General features: G+C 35.4%; 4 protein-coding genes across 4 annotated transcripts; 1 reads left to right on the top strand and 3 right to left on the bottom strand.

Moving 5' to 3' along the window:
• Window positions 1-1,817: 1,817 nt before the first annotated feature.
• Window positions 1,818-2,849, top strand: RO3G_06441 (uncharacterized protein; the record flags this gene model as incomplete). The annotated part of the gene is made up of 1 exon (XM_067661031.1): window positions 1,818-2,849. One exon carries the CDS (start codon window positions 1,818-1,820, stop codon window positions 2,847-2,849), a length of 1,032 nt encoding a protein of 343 aa, XP_067517132.1.
• A 1,342-nt stretch (window positions 2,850-4,191) lies between these two features.
• On the bottom strand, window positions 4,192-4,688 carry RO3G_06440 (uncharacterized protein; the record flags this gene model as incomplete). The annotated part of the gene is made up of 2 exons (XM_067661030.1): window positions 4,192-4,288; window positions 4,621-4,688. 2 exons carry the CDS (start codon window positions 4,686-4,688, stop codon window positions 4,192-4,194), a joined length of 165 nt encoding a protein of 54 aa, XP_067517131.1.
• A 6,008-nt stretch (window positions 4,689-10,696) lies between these two features.
• RO3G_06439 (uncharacterized protein) lies at window positions 10,697-12,927 on the bottom strand (the record flags this gene model as incomplete). Its single annotated transcript, XM_067661029.1, has 3 exons — window positions 10,697-11,440; window positions 11,507-12,661; window positions 12,733-12,927. The coding sequence occupies 3 exons, from the start codon at window positions 12,925-12,927 to the stop codon at window positions 10,697-10,699; spliced, it is 2,094 nt and encodes a 697-aa protein (XP_067517130.1).
• Window positions 12,928-15,814: 2,887 nt separating this feature from the next.
• RO3G_06438 (uncharacterized protein) lies at window positions 15,815-16,606 on the bottom strand (the record flags this gene model as incomplete). The annotated part of the gene is made up of 1 exon (XM_067661028.1): window positions 15,815-16,606. The coding sequence occupies one exon, from the start codon at window positions 16,604-16,606 to the stop codon at window positions 15,815-15,817; it is 792 nt and encodes a 263-aa protein (XP_067517129.1).
• Window positions 16,607-20,559: the final 3,953 nt, after the last annotated feature.

Below are 20,559 nucleotides of genomic sequence, written 5' to 3'. Positions count from 1 at the left end.
TATCATACTCATTAATTGTTAATCCATGACATGAAATATTATCCGTGTATGAAAAGTATAAATAGAGTACAATTTTCTTATTAAATAAAACAATCTCTTTATCGAGTCTCGTCCTCTCTTGTTCCTTTTTATTCTTGGATAAATCAACAATGACCCAAAGCACAAGGCATAATTTACAATGGCCTAGTTATGTAGTAACCAAGAGAGCTATATTAACGATTGGCCAGCTTAGAGCCCGGACTTAAATTCAATCGAGCACGTACGGCATCCATTGAAGTTGCAGCTCAATTATTACGAACGTAGAGCAAAGAACACAGATGTGCTTTGGGAACGAGTTGAGGAAATATGAATTGACTTCAATAGATAACTTTGCCAAAGGCATGTAGATAACATTTCGGAAAGAACTCAAGAGATTATTAATAGAAAAGGAGGACCAACTAAATATTAATAATTAAGCTTATTCCGTTAAAATTTTCATTTTTTCAAATTTTCAAATTGCGCGCTCCTTACTTCCTTCAATACTTATCCAATAGGGCTTAAACTCTTTCAAACTTTTCACGACATGTAGGAAATTTACTATATGGGAACAGAGGCAGTTTGTGCCATTATAACAGGATGTGCGCTACAAAAACCAAGAAAAATGGATTCCTTGCAGCATTTTTTTGACCTACTGTATATATTTTTTTTCTAACAATCATGGTATTTGCAGTTTGCGACAGAGTAGTGGTCACCCAAGATGTGCCCAAGATCAAGGTTCTGAGTGGACAGTCCATCTCCCTCGAATCTAAAGGTACTGACTCCAGCTTGAGACTAACATTTTTGGTGTCTAGCGCAAATTATCCACTTACAGTAGGTGAAAAAAGTGCTGCAACCTTAGTTCAATTCTCGCTTAATTCCATGTTCCAGGCAAACTAATGCACAGAAGCTTCTTCCCTGTTCAAGCATAAAAGTACCTTCTGTTGTACTTATATTAATGCTATTAAAATGACTTACATGATACTAGTTGAGGAGGAAAGGCTTGCGATATGTGAGAAATTCCATGTTCTGATTTTTGCAAAAAAACGACATTTCTATTAAGAAGCTGTGTGCTCTTCTTTTGCCTTAATAACAGCTTCAGTTCTTAGTTGCATGGTATCTACATATTGTTTAGAAAGATAGATAATAAACTTGTTCCATTCCATGTCAACGTCTTCCCATAGATAATCAACGTCACATGCATGTGTGTCATAAGTTCTGATTTGAAGTTTATGCTGGTGCTAAACACGCTGTATTGGATACAAGCCTAGACTTTGCATTGGCTAATAGTTAATACATTAGATGTTGGTTACAGCTAAGTATTTGATTGTCATTTCACTTCTGTTTAGGGTTCGTAACTAACTGAAGATAAAATTGAGACTTGTCAAAACTGTCGTACCCTAGCATTTTCATGTACAGTGGCTACCAAAACCGTTCGCACAAAACGTATTTTTTCCTTTCTGAATCTTTTGTGACCTATTGCGCATAAAAGATACCATATCTAATACATATTTCCTAAGAGTACAAACTCTTGGCTTTCTGATGAAGTATAAAATGTCACCCTATGCACACCCTAACTCGTACTACGGAGAATCAAAACTCAAAGGCACATTCGAACGGTTTTGGGGCCACGCTTGAGGAATTCTTCGATTGCGATAAACGCAGTCACTGCACCCTCCAATTCTTCCAGAACTTTCGCTGCTTACTAATTCACCACTGCGCATTATTTTTTTGCCTTTTTTTCTTTGTCATTCGCACATTCTCATTTCGACATCTCGACATCTACCAAGTAATTACCCAACATGCAACCATTAACAGAAGATCGCAAGAACACTATCGAGTTTTACCTTCGTCAAGGTTTTTCTTATCATAAAATTGCAAAGTTAGTCAAAGTATCATCCTCTACTGTTCATAAAATTCGTTTGGAGTTAGGCTTGCCTGCTCGAATTGACAAAGGTGGTAGGCCAAAAGCGCTCACTAAGCGGGAACAGCAGCATCTCGTTCGTGCTGTAACAGTAGATGGTCTCGAAAATGCTGTACAAGCACAGCAGTCGTTAGAGCAGAACTTGGGCAAGTCAGTTTCTGTAAATACTGTACGTAGAGCGTTAAGAGATGCTGGTTTGGTCTCATTTGTCAGGCCAAAGAAACCTTTAATTAATGAAAGAAATAGAAAAAAGAGGCTCCAATGGGCTCGTCAGCACATTGACTGGACAGTAAACGATTGGATGAACATCATATGGTCTGACGAAACCAAAGTCAACCGTTTTGGGTCCGACGGGAAGTCTTATGCATGGAAAGTGCCAGGCCAACCGTTAAAAAAGCACCAGGTTTGTGAGACAGTGAAGCATGGAGGAGGCTCTATAATGGTATGGAGCTGCATTAGCTGGTACGGTCCAGGCTATATTGTGGATGTGGGCAAGAACATGACAAAGGACGTTTATTTGGAGGTTTTACAAGATGACTTGATGAAGTCTTTGGCATGGTATATGGAAGAAAGTGGAAAATCTACGAGTAAATTTATCTTTATGCAGGACAACGACCCCAAACATACAGCTAAAGTCGTATCAAAATGGCTAAATGAGCAAGAGTTTTATGTAATGAAATGGCCACCACAATCACCAGACTTGAACCCAATTGAAAACATGTGGCAATTACTTAAAAGACGGCTGTTTAAAAATTATGACTGCCCTCCATGTGGTATACATGAGCTATGGGATCGTATAGGACACACTTGGTACCAAATCACGGCTGAAGAATGCCAAAGGTTTATTAAAAGTATGCCCGATCGATGTCGTGCAGTTATTGAGGCTGATGGCTTGTATATTGGATATTAAATAAACTTATTTTAATTCATTTCGCTTTTAAAATATGTGGCCCCAAAACCGTTCGAATGTGCCTTTGAGTTTTGATTCTCCGTAGTACGAGTTAGGGTGTGCATAGGGTGACATTTTATACTTCATCAGAAAGCCATGAGTTTGTACTCTTAGGAAATATGTATAAGATATGGTATCTTTTATGCGCAATAGGTCACAAAAGATTCAGAAAGGAAAAAATACGTTTTGTGCGAACGGTTTTGGTAGCCACTGTATGTGACATCAACCATTTGCTGGTAAACCTCTGAATTTACAATCCATCGTAAGCTTGACACCCATGTCAACCACTGTTTTAGTTATATGCCTCTACATAAATAATTGCGCACGTAGATGCTTATCTGCAAAGTCCAGGTGGTTGGAGGTAAAGCATCGCCTGGTCTTACACAGTAGTACTTGACACTATCAGATGTCTATATACTAATTCTCACTTCATCAGAAAAGACTACCTGTCGCCATGAATCAATATACTAGCTGCGGTACTTTCTGGCCTAAGAAAACTTTCTCTTCGTATGCTCTTTTGTCAAAAATGGCTTCTTTTTTTTCAGCTTCGCATGGACGTTCATTGATTTTAACTCGTTAACTGTCGAACTATGCAGTATAGTGAGCCCAGATTCCAATAGCAGTCGATACACATTGTTGTATCCACACAACTAATAAAGTGAACATTCATGGATAAACTTGGATACTACAGAATTATAGTCTAACCAGATCTCTATTAATAAACGTGAGAATTCTGCAATAGCCAATCTTGCCCTGTTGTCCTACCAGCGTTCTAAAAGACTATATCGGAACCTGATTACAACAACGGCAGTTCAATCCTATTCTATAATTATCGTTAGATCAATAGTTTAATTACTTCATTGTCCCTTGATTCGTCAAGTAGACAGCGGCTATTGATTATCCACTATCCTTCCTTATATTCCATATCATTCTTTTAACCGATCAATTGAAATAGCGGTAAAGACCCAGACATTCAAAAAGTATAAATACCCTCAATATTTTTATTAATAAAGTCATATATAATCTTTAGTTTCACAACTATCGTCTTTTTGTAGTTTTTGTCTTCTATTTCATATTTGGCAAAACACACATCTTTGGCTATCTGTAGCTGTCCCCTAATGATTTGGATTTTCACGTAATTCTTGGTAACATCAGTCACAATTGGTGGTCCACCCAGCTGACTGCTTGAGATATTGACCTTTAGCTTCTTTGTATATTGATAAACAAGTGATGGGAAAGTATGGAGTTCGGCGTAAATATCAGCAGGTGTCCTGCTATCATGCAACACAGACTTCATACCATCTTAGCTAGGAGATGATGAAGCAGATGGCATTTTGTGTAAAAAAGTATGAAAAAATAAATTGAGGATAAATGCGGAAAAATTGATGAAAACAATCCATCTATTTACATCAGAATAATATAAAGGATAACACGTTTCTAGCTGACAATGACATAGCACCGGTTTCCTTAGAGAAGTTGGTTAGTTTTTAAACAGAATGATAAGTAGTCGTTTTTTGAACATATAAAATTGTGAATCCGCAACATAGTCAATCAAGTTTTTCCAGCTGTACTTTAAACAGGAGAGCGAAATTGAAGTATGTAGCAGCCACGACATTAGTCTAAACATCATATGAATTTGTAAGTACAGACTGGTCTAAGTAAGGAAATTAAGCTGAAAAAGTGCGATTTCTGGAAAGGTTGCAACACTTTTTTCACCTACTGTATGTTTTACTTTTTGCGCTTCTTCCGCGGGGGAACTTCCCATCGAGTTACAGGTAATGTAGTGTCATGTTTTGACATGTCAATAAGATAACAGTCTTATCAATCTAAGCTAAATCTTTACAAATGAGTTTGAATAAGAATAGATCCTGATAATTACCAACTGCCCTGAACAGCCAAGTTTCACTTTCATCTCAACAGTTGATTATTTACATCAGTTTATAAAATTTTTCTTATACATGTCAAATCATATCGGTCGTAACTATCTCTTGTCATTTAATCTCAGGTCTTGCTCAACTAATATAAATAGCCTTGGAATCTTTCTTTAATAAAAGTACTCGACTTTAGAACTATTTGAGATATTTGCAGATAAAAATTTGAGAATTAAAAGGAGATGGTACTTGAAAACTAGTGAATGAGTCTCTATATAACCTCTTTATTAGATTTCAAGACGAGAGAGAGAACCCATTTAATCAAACTACGCCTTTATATAGGAAATAAAATTATTCAGGGACCGAAGTGAGTTCAAGGTCAATTTTAGTATTGAACTTGAATAATATAAATATTGTATATGGTTAATATTGTAAATGAGTCTTAGAGAATATGTAATATATAATATTATGTATTCAGTACTTGTTATTTTTTATATAAGATTTGAGTAATCTCATACGAATAATAAGTATTTAATGGGGTAAATACGACACTATTGTTCGGTCTCGTTAATTCTTCTTTGTCCTATTTTAAATACTTAAAACACTTCAACGTCATTTTCCAACATGACGATGACCCTAAGCATACCCCCAAACATACTAAGAGATGGATGAAGCGAAAAAGGGTACAATTACTGCAGGACTGGCCAGCACAAAGCCCTGACCTCAACCATGTAGAGCATCTATGGAGGCACTTGAAGCACAAGCTACATACAGTAGGTCAAAAAACTGCTGCAAGGAATTGCAAAATTCATGTTTTACAGCTGCTTGTCCATGGATACTGCACCAAACTATCTCAAACTTTGACTGTTTGTACCTCAATAGAAAGTGCGTTTATTCGTCGATTATCGGATATGGGCAATGTTTATTGGTGGAATTTGATACTGCTAAAGGTAGTATTCTAAACATCCGGTATTTTTTACTTGTTTACATATGTTTGAAATAATGAATTTTAATACAACCCAACCGGTTGCCATCACAATTTTTCTCACTTTTGACGTGATTAGAATGTTATCTGTATTTAAGAGTGCTTACAATTCCTTTATTTTAAATTTTATATTCCCTTGTTTAAATTATTTCTCGTTTTTAGCCTCTCGTCAATTGCATGCATAAATCACTGTCAGAGGAGAAAGTAAACGATCTCAAACAGACATTAACCGGATCCACATCAAAATATGATATTGCTAAGGAGACTGGATTACATGAATCAACTGTTAGTAGATACTTTATAACGTTGTTTTCAAGTAGGACAGTGAGCACAGGTGATAGACCTGCAGTAGTCTCCAAAGTGACGAAGCGGTTAATCAAAAGAAAAGTCATTGAACGGGTTTTAAAGACTTCCAAAGAGGTATACCGGGAGCCTGTTGGATTTGGCTACGATATCTCGTACCAGTCAGAAATTAACGTACTGAAATCAATGGAGTTCCATTTTCTGATAGAAAAAAAGGAGCCATTTCAGACAAAAGTGCATACGTAGCATCAGTTGAAATGGAACAAGGAGCATCAGGATTGGGCAATGGTTGACTGACAACAAATCGTTTACTTTAATGAAACCAAGATCAACGTATAGGGCTTTGATGGTGATAATCACTATCGGAAAAGGCCAAGTGACCTTTTTCAACGTCATGACCTGGATTTTGTAATTCAGCATGAAGCTAGCAAATTGATGTCCTGGTGTTGTATAACCTCTGAAGGACCAGAATATGCTTGCTGAATTTACGATGGAAAGTTGTACTCGGGTGTTTACCAGCATATTTTGAACACTACGCTTTGTGGTACTATGAAGTACTACAATTTCGACTGGTCCAACATTTAATTTTAGCATGACAATGACCCAAAGCACAAGGCATAATTTACAATGGCCTAGTTATGTAGTAATCAAGAGGGCTATATTAACGATGGGCCAGCTCAGAGCCCGGACTTAAGTTCATCGAGCACGTATGGCATCCATTGTAAGTGTAGCTCATTTATACGAACGTAGAGCAAAGAACACAGATGTGCTTTGGGAACGAGTTGATGAAATATGAATTGACTTCGATAAATAACTTTGCCAAAGGCATGTAGATAACATTTTGAAAAGAACTCAAGAGATTATTAATAGAAAAGGAGGTTCAACTAAATATTAATAAATAAATTCATTCCGTTCAAATTTTCGTTTTTCCAAATTTTCAAATTGCGCATCTCATATTTCCTTCAATACTTATCCAATAGGGCTTAAACTCTTTCGGATTTTTCAAGACATGTAGAAGATTTACTATGTGGGAACAGAGGCAGTTTGTGCCATTGTAACAGGATGTGCGCTACAAAAACCAAGAAAAATGGATTCCTTGCAGCAGTTTTTTGACCTACTGTAGTTATAACAACCGTGCTGTCAATGTTGATGAACTATGGCAAAGGGTATGCAAAGAATGGGATTCTTTTCCACCAGATGATGTAGAACCATACCACAGAAGTATGCCCAAACGTATTAAGGCAGTAATCAAAGCTGGAGGTGGAAGTATCAAATATTAAATAAAAAAAAACTTTATCAAAAAAAACATAAATTTCGAAAATAATAGCTCATGAGATCATAACTCAGTCATACATTAATTTCTCCGCTTCAAATTTGGATCATAAGTACTATATAAGTTACACTATATTTGTGCGAAATTTCGAATTAAAAGCTCCACTAGAGGACGATTTATAGGGATTTGCATGGTTTTTTAATTTTTGTGTCCGGGTTTTGCAACGCACTGTACGGCTACGACCGCACGTACAGGTGGTTGAGCCGCATCACCAAAAGAATCCATCCCGGCTGGACTGGTTCAAACGCATTTCAGAGCCTTCCTTGCACTTGCGTGAAGAAAAAAAGGCACCGTTCTCCTTCAAATAACTTTTACCAGTTGCCTTTAGTTACTTTCCCTCCCAGTTAAAAAATAAACTTACTACAAGGTACGTTCAGCTGTCATAGTTCTTTCAGCAATATAAGCAAGAGTTGGCATGTTGTTAGCAGCGTTAGAAGACATTGGAGATTGATGAAATAGATAAAAAGATGAAGGAAAGAAAAAAAAAGAAATGGCGGGCCTTTTTATATTTTTTTTACATGTTTTGTTATCTTTCCGAAATCAGCCGATAGATAGGCAACATCTCCGCAGCGGTAATTCGTTTTACCATACAGAACCGATAAAAATTTTCCGAAAACTTTTGATATTGTGAAATCTTTATGTTTCAGGGTTTAGATAGGATTGAGGTAAGCTGTTAATATAATATATTGAGATTTGAATAGGGTGTTGGATATAATTTGTATCCAAAGAAGTAAAATTGAATAGATGTATGTTTGAGTGTAAGTGACCACCAGATCTTATTAAGTTGATCAGACTTGAATTGAATAAAAAGAATAAAGGTAAAGTAAAGATAAAATAAAGGGGATTTACAATGAAATACAGTAGGTGAAAAAAGTGTTGCAACCTTTCCAGAAATCGCACTTTTTCAGCTTAATTTCCTTACTTAGACCAGTCTGTACTTACAAATTCATATGATGTTTAGACTAATGTCGTGGCTGCTACATACTTCAATTTCGCTCTCCTGTTTAAAGTACAGCTGGAAAAACTTGATTGACTATGTTGCGGATTCACAATTTTATATGTTCAAAAAACGACTACTTATCATTCTGTTTAAAAACTAACCAACTTCTCTAAGGAAACCGGTGCTATGTCATTGTCAGCTAGAAACGTGTTATCCTTTATATTATTCTGATGTAAATAGATGGATTGTTTTCATCAATTTTTCCGCATTTATCCTCAATTTATTTTTTCATACTTTTTTACACAAAATGCCATCTGCTTCATCATCTCCTAGCTAAGATGGTATGAAGTCTGTGTTGCATGATAGCAGGACACCTGCTGATATTTACGCCGAACTCCATACTTTCCCATCACTTGTTTATCAATATACAAAGAAGCTAAAGGTCAATATCTCAAGCAGTCAGCTGGGTGGACCACCAATTGTGACTGATGTTACCAAGAATTACGTGAAAATCCAAATCATTAGGGGACAGCTACAGATAGCCAAAGATGTGTGTTTTGCCAAATATGAAATAGAAGACAAAAACTACAAAAAGACGATAGTTGTGAAACTAAAGATTATATATGACTTTATTAATAAAAATATTGAGGGTATTTATACTTTTTGAATGTCTGGGTCTTTACCGCTATTTCAATTGATCGGTTAAAAGAATGATATGGAATATAAGGAAGGATAGTGGATAATCAATAGCCGCTGTCTACTTGACGAATCAAGGGACAATGAAGTAATTAAACTATTGATCTAACGATAATTATAGAATAGGATTGAACTGCCGTTGTTGTAATCAGGTTCCGATATAGTCTTTTAGAACGCTGGTAGGACAACAGGGCAAGATTGGCTATTGCAGAATTCTCACGTTTATTAATAGAGATCTGGTTAGACTATAATTCTGTAGTATCCAAGTTTATCCATGAATGTTCACTTTATTAGTTGTGTGGATACAACAATGTGTATCGACTGCTATTGGAATCTGGGCTCACTATACTGCATAGTTCGACAGTTAACGAGTTAAAATCAATGAACGTCCATGCGAAGCTGAAAAAAAAGAAGCCATTTTTGACAAAAGAGCATACGAAGAGAAAGTTTTCTTAGGCCAGAAAGTACCGCAGCTAGTATATTGATTCATGGCGACAGGTAGTCTTTTCTGATGAAGTGAGAATTAGTATATAGACATCTGATAGTGTCAAGTACTACTGTGTAAGACCAGGCGATGCTTTACCTCCAACCACCTGGACTTTGCAGATAAGCATCTACGTGCGCAATTATTTATGTAGAGGCATATAACTAAAACAGTGGTTGACATGGGTGTCAAGCTTACGATGGATTGTAAATTCAGAGGTTTACCAGCAAATGGTTGATGTCACATACATGAAAATGCTAGGGTACGACAGTTTTGACAAGTCTCAATTTTATCTTCAGTTAGTTACGAACCCTAAACAGAAGTTGAAATTGACAATCAAATACTTAGCTGTAACCAACATCTAATGTATTAACTATTAGCCAATGCAAAGTCTAGGCTTGTATCCAATACAGCGTGTTTAGCACCAGCATAAACTTCAAATCAGAACTTATGACACACATGCATGTGACGTTGATTATCTATGGGAAGACGTTGACATGGAATGGAACAAGTTTATTATCTATCTTTCTAAACAATATGTAGATACCATGCAACTAAGAACTGAAGCTGTTATTAAGGCAAAAGAAGAGCACACAGCTTCTTAATAGAAATGTCGTTTTTTTGCAAAAATCAGAACATGGAATTTCTCACATATCGCAAGCCTTTCCTCCTCAACTAGTATCATGTAAGTCATTTTAATAGCATTAATATAAGTACAACAGAAGGTACTTTTATGCTTGAACAGGGAAGAAGCTTCTGTGCATTAGTTTGCCTGGAACATGGAATTAAGCGAGAATTGAACTAAGGTTGCAGCACTTTTTTCACCTACTGTATAAGTTTCAAGGGATTATTGGTTCTTCCTATTTATATGAATAAAATAAAGATATAATTGGATTCAAAGGATATTTATTGTGACAAGGTAAGGTAATGTAATAAAAAATAATAGGATAAGATAATAATAATAATTGAAATATTTATAAAAAGATACTGTGAGGGTATTTTTTCAAGAATAGCAGTGTCTCCGACGCGGTCCCCTCATTTTTTTGGGGGGAAGGGACGGATGGTGAAATACTTTGTTTCTGGAAATTTTTAAATCCCGCTTTCCTGCTGATACTTTAACGCTTTCATTTGAATGATATATTTGTAGTAAATTACTTTATTATTAATTCAATAGTAAACAAAAAACATTTCAATAATTAAATCTGATTATCTGCGACTAACTTGCACATTTGGTTGATAGAAAGCTTGTCAGAAACTCTTCTGAATTCAAGAAATTGTGCAGCTTCTTCACAGCTTATACCTCTTTCATTTGACAGCGACTCTATTTTCTTGTACAGTGGAAGACGTCTAGTAATGAACCTAGACTCGGTTCTGTTGTCTACTTTGCGCCAATCTGCACCGTACTGCTCTTCCATAGACTTGATAGATGGCTTTCCAGCAAGACCAACAGAGTATTCTCGCCATACATCTGTCACGCTTATCAAACTTCTACTCATTTTGAATGATGGTAGACCTCTTGAGTTAGCAGTACTTGGGGAAGGAATAGATGACAGCGGAACAGAAGAGGAAGGAAGGATGGTTGATGTTTGTTGAATTTGTGCATTCTCATCACCTTGTCTTAGCATGTTTGAGATTTGCAAAAAAGAATCAGCGAGCATGGTTCGGTTTTCTGCTTCCAATTGCTTGACTGCATTCAAAGTGAGTTGATTCTGAGATTGGACTATGTTCAGCATAGCATTCATTGAGTCAAACCCTGTCTTCATAGCTGCTGCAACTTCAGGTAACAAAACTTCCAGATGTTGGCTCATTTTGAACTTCTCATCGTTGGCAGCGATTGCAGATGAAAGACGCTCTTCATAGTCTTTGTAAATATCAGTATCAAAGACGCTGTGGGACCAAATAAAGCTTCCGGGGTATTTTCCCTTCAACACCACTGAGTCCTAAGATAAAAATAATTAGATATCGTAAGCATTATGACTTGATTTGTAAAAAAAAATAATCCTTACCTGCAAAAAAACTGTTCTTAAATAATCCATTAAATCTAAAAAGTTTGACCCAGCAATATCGTCTTCAACTTCCTTCCTGTAAAACTTCTCTCTCCAATGTTCAATCCAAGGAAACACCATTTTGCGCAATTCTTCTGATGGCTCAATTGAACCACGATTGATGAAGTAATCACCCTTACGAGTAGTGAACCCGGCCAGCACTTTAATGGCATCAACAGGAAGGCCACTTAAATAGCAACCAACCATTCTATCGCTACCCCAACGTCCAACTTGTCTCTGTTGGTCTCCAGAGACACCTTCATTTGCAACCATATTAATGGCACTCTTTCTGTTGATGTGAGTGAGCTTGCTTGAATGAACACCGCAATACCTAAGCACTTGTTTATAAATCTTGGCTTGTTCACTATAGGTAATTGACCCATCCCCTGTAGCGTTTGGAAACAAATAAGTATCATACCAATCACGGCGAGTCGAGAAGTTTGGAAATGGTAGGTTTTGATGATGGAACAAGGAAAAAAAATATTGAGCAAAAGCGCCATGTGGACAAACTTCAACATCCCTATGGCGAAGAGCAGAACCATATTGAATCTTGCCATCCTTATTAGTCTTACCAAATGTTATAGTGGCTACTATAGCAAAGCAAGAAGAGGGGCCTTGATTTTTGACTTCCATGAATAAATCTGGCAGCTGTGTTCCAAGAGCAGTCTCACTACGCATAAGCATGGCATGGCTCATAGAAAAGCAGACTTTGTTTCTCAAAGAAAAGATGTTGTTTTGAATCAAAAAATACTGATTGATTCGAAGCAATTCTTGATCTGTATAGCCATCATTCAAAGTATTTTTCCCACGATCCTCATATTCGGTTTTTTTGCGTCTTGTTTCCTTTTTGGTATGAGTGTCAAGAAAGCGCTTCACGATAGGTCCTCTTGCCATTGTATGCTTATTGAATCCTGCTTCTACCTGTTGATGGTATAAATCAACCACAGCTTTTACATAAGCAAGGACTGATTCCCTACCCAATGGTGCGGGTGATCCATCTGCATTTTTCTTGAATTTGTTTCCACGGGTCAAAACATAGTCTTTGAGAAAGAAAGCTAGCTTTGCGTCATAAACAATAGCACCACCCGCAACTTTTTCTTTATTGGCGCACCATTCCTATTTTCAATTTCAAACAATTTAGAAATCATCACCCAAACAAGCTTTATAACATATAGCTTTTAACTTACAAACCATTCTCTTTGCTTAGATTTATAAGCAGCAGTCATGTTCTTGGGACGATATGTTTGATTTTCAGCAATGACCATTTGCGTATTTTTATCCATTGCTAGCCTGGCTCGAATCATGTCTTCATAATGTTCAGCATCTGGAAGAGCGATATCATTGTCTCTAGTAGAAGGACCAGCGTTTGAATCGTGACTCATTGTGTCGTATAGTAGTAATAATAACCAAGTAAGAGATAAAAGCAAAAACAAAGAGCAATGTAGGTACTTTTTGAGACTGATCTTTATTTCAGTTTAAGTTAAAGTAAAAATTACTCTAATTGAAGGCAAGTATTTATATCTTATTGAATGAGTGGCTTGATATCTTCTATTGTAAGCGTTCTTCTAATCTTCAGGTACTTTAGCAAGTGTTATCTCTAATTATGATTATGAAAACTTTTCATTTGTTCTTTTGTATGTCTGTCATAGATTATCTTTTACTCTGGGAATTCCTCACTGATTTGAATAACGTTATTTTAGGTGTTATCTCGATTATATGTACGATTAGTAATATTTCTGACATTAGATTGGGTTACTGACAACGGAAAATATCTTGTTATCTTGATTGGTACTTCTTATCAAAGAACTATCATTAATACAATACATATTCTAATAGAGTATGCTTACTTGGAAACAATTGTATAATCTTATTTAAATAAACTCGTATTTTTTATTTTACTTATGATCTTGTATTAAGACATGTATTTATCAATGTCAACTATAATCGGCTATTTTTCTTCAACGCATTGTTCAATTGAAATGCTTAACAAATAGTAGAAGAGATATGTTTGCAAAATTGGCAATTAGTTGCCAAAAAAGAAAGTGTATATTTTTCAATTGTTGATATGAGGATCCAATCCCTAACAACCGATATTTGTCACAATAATGTAGCTTACCGTATGCACCAATCAATATTAGAAATTTGGCTTTTATATGAAACGTCAAAGGACTTCCTGTACTTGCCCTGTCACCCCCCCTTTTTTTTCTATTACAGCAAAGCTGAGTTGCATAAAAAAGCTTTTCAAGCACTTTATTGGTTATCAAAGTATACAAAGGATACATTGGATATCAGAGACCCGATCGCACTTAACTTTTTGTAAAAGTGAAGTATTTCATAGGGTAGAGCACTATACCTAAACATTTCAAATTGCCGATATGTAAAGCTTCAGAGACCCGACTGGGGATCTGAGAGACCTGAGGTCATGATACTGGTATTTATATGTTTTTTGATTTTCATATTTTTATGCTGTTTTTGGTTTTTCTTTTGTTTTCTTCTTTTTTTTTGTTGTCCTTGAATTCCTTTGCTATTAGCGTAGCATCGTTTGCTATTGAGATAGTGTAATTTTCCTTCCTTTAATGGCTTGTAAGAGTTTTATGGTTTTGAAATAGAATAAAGTTGATAAAAAGAATAAAAAAAATAAGACTTGAGTTAAAGTATTGATAATGGATTCGCTTGTTATGAGTGACCACCAGATCTTGTTAAGTAGATCAGACTTGCTTGTAGTAGTTTAATAAAAGGTTTGAAAGTGTTTACAATGAAGATAATTTGCTTCAAGGGACTTGTCTTGCTTGTGTTTTAAGAGTGTTATACCAAAAGATTCAGGGATAAAGATACTTGGTTTATTGATAAAATATATTTATATTGTTAAAAAAAAGTCAAGTTAAGTCAAGCTAAATGAAGTTTTTCAAAAAGAGAATAAAAAGCCTAGCTTTTTATAAGCAAAAAAATATAAAATTCAATTTTTACAAAAAGTAAAAAATATTGACGAAAGTTAAAAATCTTGAAGTGGTTAAAAAATATTTCAAAAGGTTAAAAAAATATCAAAAGGTAAGAAATATATCAAATGGTTAAAATTTTGTCAAATAGGTAAAATAATGACATTTTGCAAAGTGGTTTACAAAGCGTCAAAAATTAAAGCTTGAAAGTAGTTTCGGAGTTCACATCTTCATAATAATAGCTACAACAGGAACTTCATCAAAAGGAAAGCAACACAAATATCCATATATAGAATAAAAAGATATGACACACGACACTGTGAAATCTTTATATTTCAGGGTTTAGATAGGATTGAGGTAAGTTGTTAATATAATATATCGTGTTTTGAAGAAGGTGTTGAATATAATTTATATCCAAAGAAGTAAAATTGAATAGATGTATGTTTGAGTGTAAGTGACCACCAGATCTTATTAAGTTGATCAGACTTGAATTGAATAAAAAGAGTAAAGGTAAAGTAAAGATAAAATAAAAGGGATTTACAATGAAATATAAGTTTCAAGGGATTATTGGTTCTTCCTATTTATACAAATAAAATAAAGAAATATTTGGATTCAAAGGATATTTATTGTGATAAAGTAAGGTAATGTAAAATAATAGGTAAGATAATAGGATAAGATAATAATAATAATTGAAATATTTATAAAAAGATACTGATATTTATATGTTTTTTGATTTTCATACTTTTATGCTGTTTTTGGTTTTTCTTTTGTTTTCTTCTTTTTTTTGTTGTCCTTGAATTCCTTTGCTATTAGCATAGCATCGTTTGCTATTGAGATAGCATCTCTCCTATAACCATAGGGGTTTCCTTTTTCGTGTTTCGTGTTGTAACTTGTTAGTACTTGGGACTTGGCTTGTGTTAAAGTGATGTAGATTTGTTTAAATTGAGGTTTGAAGTCTTGAATGACTTGAGTTTAGGTAACTTGATTGAACGTTTAACAGTTCTTTAGAGTAAATTGTCTTTGAGTAGGGACCACCAGATCTTTTTAGATCAATAAGGTTAAGAATAAGATTGTTTGATAAACGATAAAAATAAAAGGAATCTTTCTTGATTTGTGATAACTCGGGTATCAGATCAGAAAGAATAAGTAAAAATAAAAAGAAAAGAAAAGGTAATTGTGACCCAATAAGAAAAGATTGCTTTTTAAGCGTAAGAAGATTTGATTTATTGAATTGGATTGGATAATGTTATTTTGTTTAAAAATATTCATCTTATTTATATAAAAATTGGCGTGGCTTATTGTTTGTGTTGTTTGACATCTATGTCGAACGACATCAATGTCGCTGGACATCAAAATTATTCTTGTGATCAGCATTGTTCTCTTGATCTAAAATTTCATCATTTGTGCTACAGATCCTCCCACCAGAAGAAAGACCATCCCTGGTCTGGCTGTTGACTTGAAGCAAAGGGTCTTCATCCCTTATTCTCTTTACTAGTACCCGGTGGTTTGCAAGGTTTGGCAATAATCTCCTTAATTGATTGTACTTTGTTTCCCAGTAAATCTCTTCACCCCATCTTTGGTTTATTCCACTAAATGTCATACGAGTCCATTCTTCTATATGCCAAAGTAGGCGTACGATGACTTGTTCCTTTAATTCTCGTAGATTTTCTTGTTCTTGCATAATTTGCATGTATTGATCGTATACTTCAATCATGAAATATTCATGAATGGCGGGATCTTCAGTAGGTTCAGGATTTTGGTTGACACAGTTGTATATAACATCAAAGAGATCATCCGTGTCCAACAGGTTTAAGATACTATCAGGCTGGGTTATGTCTTCTCCAGTTTCAGGGTCGTAGGGTGTAGCAGTAATGTGGGCTTCAATTTGTCCTTTGTTAAGAGCAAGTTGGTTCATGATATAGTTAATAAACTCTTGACGGGTTCCTGTTCCAGAGCCTATTACATACTCTATAGGCTGGTAGCCTCCGTCTTCGCACTGATTAAGGTAATTGTTGAGGTGTGCTTCTACTCCTTCAGGACCATATTCTTCATAGATCTGTTTCAAATACAACCCAGCAGGGACAGAGAGACCAGAAAAAAGAGGAGAGAAAGTTTCTTGATTCATTTTTGCTTTGTTTTGTTGATAATAAGATAGGTTTGCTCTAAATTTTGTTGATTATTTATACGTTTTTTTTTTTTTTTTTTTTTTTTTGTAAGTGTGTGTGAGAATTATTGAAGTAACACGTTTGTTTCAGGATCAAGTCGCATATCATGATCTCTGACATTTTCCAAACACCATTGTACTTTGGGTAACAAATAGGGTTTCAGACGATTTCCGTGTACCCTTCTAATTCTAGTATCTTGTGCATCCAAGTTTTTAATATGATACGTTCCTTTTCCTAATGAAAGGTGTATAATAAATGGACCATCCCATTTGTCTTGTAATTTGGCAGACCATGATGTAGATAGGGAGTCTCGATATAATAGTACTAAGTCTCCTAGTTTGAAAGGGGGCTTTAATTCTCTGCTTTCTTCTAATATTCTTTTCTCAATGGCCTTCTTTTGAGTTGCTTGTACTTGTGCTATAGCTTTTGCGGCTTGTTCACGTATTCTTCCCAAATTATATATCTGATGTATCGTTCTATGTCGTAGAATGGCTTCATACTTTGGTGAATTTCGTTCGTAGACATGATGATCCAAGTCAAAAGGAGTTTTTGGCTCATAACCATATGTCATGAAGAAGGGTGATTGTTTAGTCGTAGCTTGTTTTATACTTCGGTACGCAAACAAGGCAGCAGGTAGGTACACATCCCAATCTTCTTTCTCCTCGACTGATCGTTTTTGTAATATTGAAGTAAGTGTTCGATTGAAACGTTCAATTAATCCGTTACTTTGTGGATTATATGGTGTTGTCGTCTTGTGTATTATTCCATAACTTCTACATACTTGTCGGATTAAATCACTCAGGAAAGGCTTCCCATTGTCCGATACTATAATAGTAGGGCAACCGTGTCTACATATTATTTCTTCGTATAGAAACATAGCTATTTCTGCAGCTGTTTGAAAACGCATTGGTCTGGCTTCAACGTATTTGGTCAGGTAGTCTATTCCTGCTATGATATATCGAAAACCCGAACGTGATGCTTGTACATGTTTAACATCTAAGGCTATTCTATCGAAAGGCTTGGTAGATACAGGCACTGGATATAATTCTTCATTCAGATGCTTCTTTCCATGCACTTGACAATGATGACATCTTTTTACATATTCCATTATGTCTTTGGCCATTTTATCCCAATAGTATCTTGCAGCGATCTTATGTAGTGTGTTGTTGTATGCCAAGTGTCCTCCTAAAGGATGCTGGTGATATGCGTATATAACTTCTTCTGCTTCTTTCTTGTTTAATACTTTGCGGATCAATCCGTTCTCAGTGTTATATCGATAAAGTATGCCTTTGTATAGGGTAAATTTTTCGGATTCCCTAAGTAGGTATTTTTCTTCTGTAGGTGTGAGATTTGATGGTAATTTGAGTGTTTCCAAATATTGTTTCAGTTGTTGTATCTGGCTATCTTCCATTTTTGTGATCTTGTGTAATGAATTCTTTCAGTGGCTTTTTGTTTATTGTTCAAGGTGAATTTGTATTGTTTCAGGTTTAAGGTTTTTTTTTTTTTGAATAGGTTGTTTCAAATTTGTGTGGTGTAAAAAAAAAGAATTTGTATTGTCTTGTCCGACCGCCTCCTCTATGTAGATTTTTGTTGTTTTATAATGTTTTTGTGATTGTTTTATAGATTTATGTTTCAACTACCCCTCCCATCCTCCAATGGTAGATAATAACGATAATACTAATGATATATATATAAAATGATAAGTTGATAGGTTGATAATATCTAAGAATTGATTGTTGTAGTGTTCCAAATAGGCGATATTAGTATCCTAATCTGGACATGAAGTCTGCGCTCTCATTCACTCTTCCTGGACGATATTTGATTTCGAATTCGTATTCTGACAAGATAACAATCCATCTTGCTATGATTCCCGTTGGGTTACTTGTTTTGAGTAATCCAGTTAAGGCCGAATGGTCAGTGATGATAGTGAACTTCTTTCCTAATAGGTATGGCCTGAAGAGCTTTACTGCCCACACCACAGCGAGACATTCTAACTTTGTAGGAGCATAGTTAACCTCTCCAGATTTCAATCCTCGACTAGCAAAAATTACAGGGTGTTCACGACCTTCTTTGTCTAATTGTGTGAGTATACATCCTAATCCTAGCTTAGATGCATCGGTTACTAGTATGAATTCTTTGTCGAAATCTGGTCTTGCCAAGACAGGTGCAGTGGTGAGTAGCTTCTTTAATTGTTCAAAGGCTCGTGTCGCCTTATCTGTCCAGGGTACTTTCTTTTTTGTCTTTGTTAGCTCATGTAGAGGTCTTGCGATTGAAGCAAAGTTTTTGATGAACCTTCTATAGTATGAAGCTAATCCCAAAAATGATCTTGTTTGTGTTACTGTCTTTGGTATAGGACATTCTACTATCTTTTGAATTTTCGATGGATCTGTCTGTATTCCTTCTTTTGTTACAATATAGCCAAGAAACTTGAGATGTTTTTTGAAAAAGATACATTTCTCTGGGTTGAGCTTTAAATTCGCTACATCAATGCATTCAAATACTTGTTTAAGGTGTTCCAAATGTTCATAAGGGTTTTGTGAGTAAACGTTAAGATCGTCTATATATGCTACTAGACATTTGTTCAATAAGGGTCTGAAACATAAGTCAATGAGCCGTTGAAAAGTGGCTGGTGAGTTTACTAATCCCATTGGTAGCATGTTATAATGATATGTTCCAAATTTAGTTGTGAATGCGGTGTATTCCTGGCTGCTTTCTTCTACTGGCACTTGGTGAAATCCAGCTCGCATGTCCAAAGCTGAGAATATTTTTGCTTTTCCTAGTGTATCAAGTAAATCATCTATTCGAGGCAATGGATATGAATCTTTCTTGGTGACAGTATTTAACTTTCTGTAGTCAATGACCATACGATAATCTCCGTTCTTCTTTTTAACTAATATGACAGGTGCAGCCCACGGACTATTTGAGGGTGATATTATTCCGAGTTTACAATATTTGTCTAACTCTTTTTGTAAGTAGTCGGCTTCTATAGGACTAAGTCTGTAAGGACGGTGTCGAATAGGCATTGTGTCTTTTTCTAGTATGATTTTGTGTTGGATAAGGTTGGTGTGGCCCATAGTGTTGTTGTCCCAATCAAAGATGTGCTTGTATCCTTGTAATAGCTTACTAATTTCTAGCTTTATGTCGTCAGACAAGTCCTGTATTTCGAATTTGTCTAGAAGTTCTGGGTCTAATGTTTTCTTATCTTCCTCTATTTCACTAATATGTCTTCTTTCCAAAGCGCACAATTCAGGGTTATTACTTAGATTGTAGGCATTTACTATAGTATCCTTTTGCAGGTTGAATTTTTCGAGCATCCCTAATTCTTCTTCAGGTTCTATTTGTATGTATTTCTCCGTTCTATTGAATATATGTATTTCCAAATTCCTTTTGTTGGATACGAGAGATGTACATGGATCAAAATATCCTTGTGCAGGTAAAAGAGTTGGATGGGTTACGTCAAATAAATACACATGATTATTCCGTTCTTCAATAGGCTTATCGATTGTTATGGTCTTTGATGTGTTAGCCTGAATGGTAAGACCTGTGGATGATGCTTTTATACGGTAAGTTTCTTTTTCCAAGATTATGTCGACTTTTTCTCCTTGATCGTCGTCTAATACTAGTAATGATTGTCCTTCTTCTTCTTTTTCGACGTCTTCTTCTTCTGAATGACTTTCTTCAGATTCTGTTGAACTATTTGTATCCGTATCATAGCTTTTATCAGACTCTTCATTATCAAAGTGTACATACTTAGTTATTTTGGAATTTGTTAAACTTATAGGCTGCTGATAATTCTGATGAAGGGCTTTTATCTTTGGCAAGGCTGCATTCTTCTTGATAAAATGTATTTCTATTTCAGCTTTCTTGTTTTTGTATTTCACTTTTAAGGTTGAGCTGTTGAAGTCAATTTTAG

Source organism: Rhizopus delemar, genomic scaffold (assembly GCF_000149305.1).
Source record: "Rhizopus delemar RA 99-880 supercont3.4 genomic scaffold, whole genome shotgun sequence".
Classification (NCBI taxonomy): Eukaryota; Fungi; Mucoromycota; class Mucoromycetes; order Mucorales; family Rhizopodaceae; genus Rhizopus; species Rhizopus delemar.
Note: the sequence above shows the minus strand (reverse complement) of the source record. Positions and strands in the feature narration are given on the sequence as shown.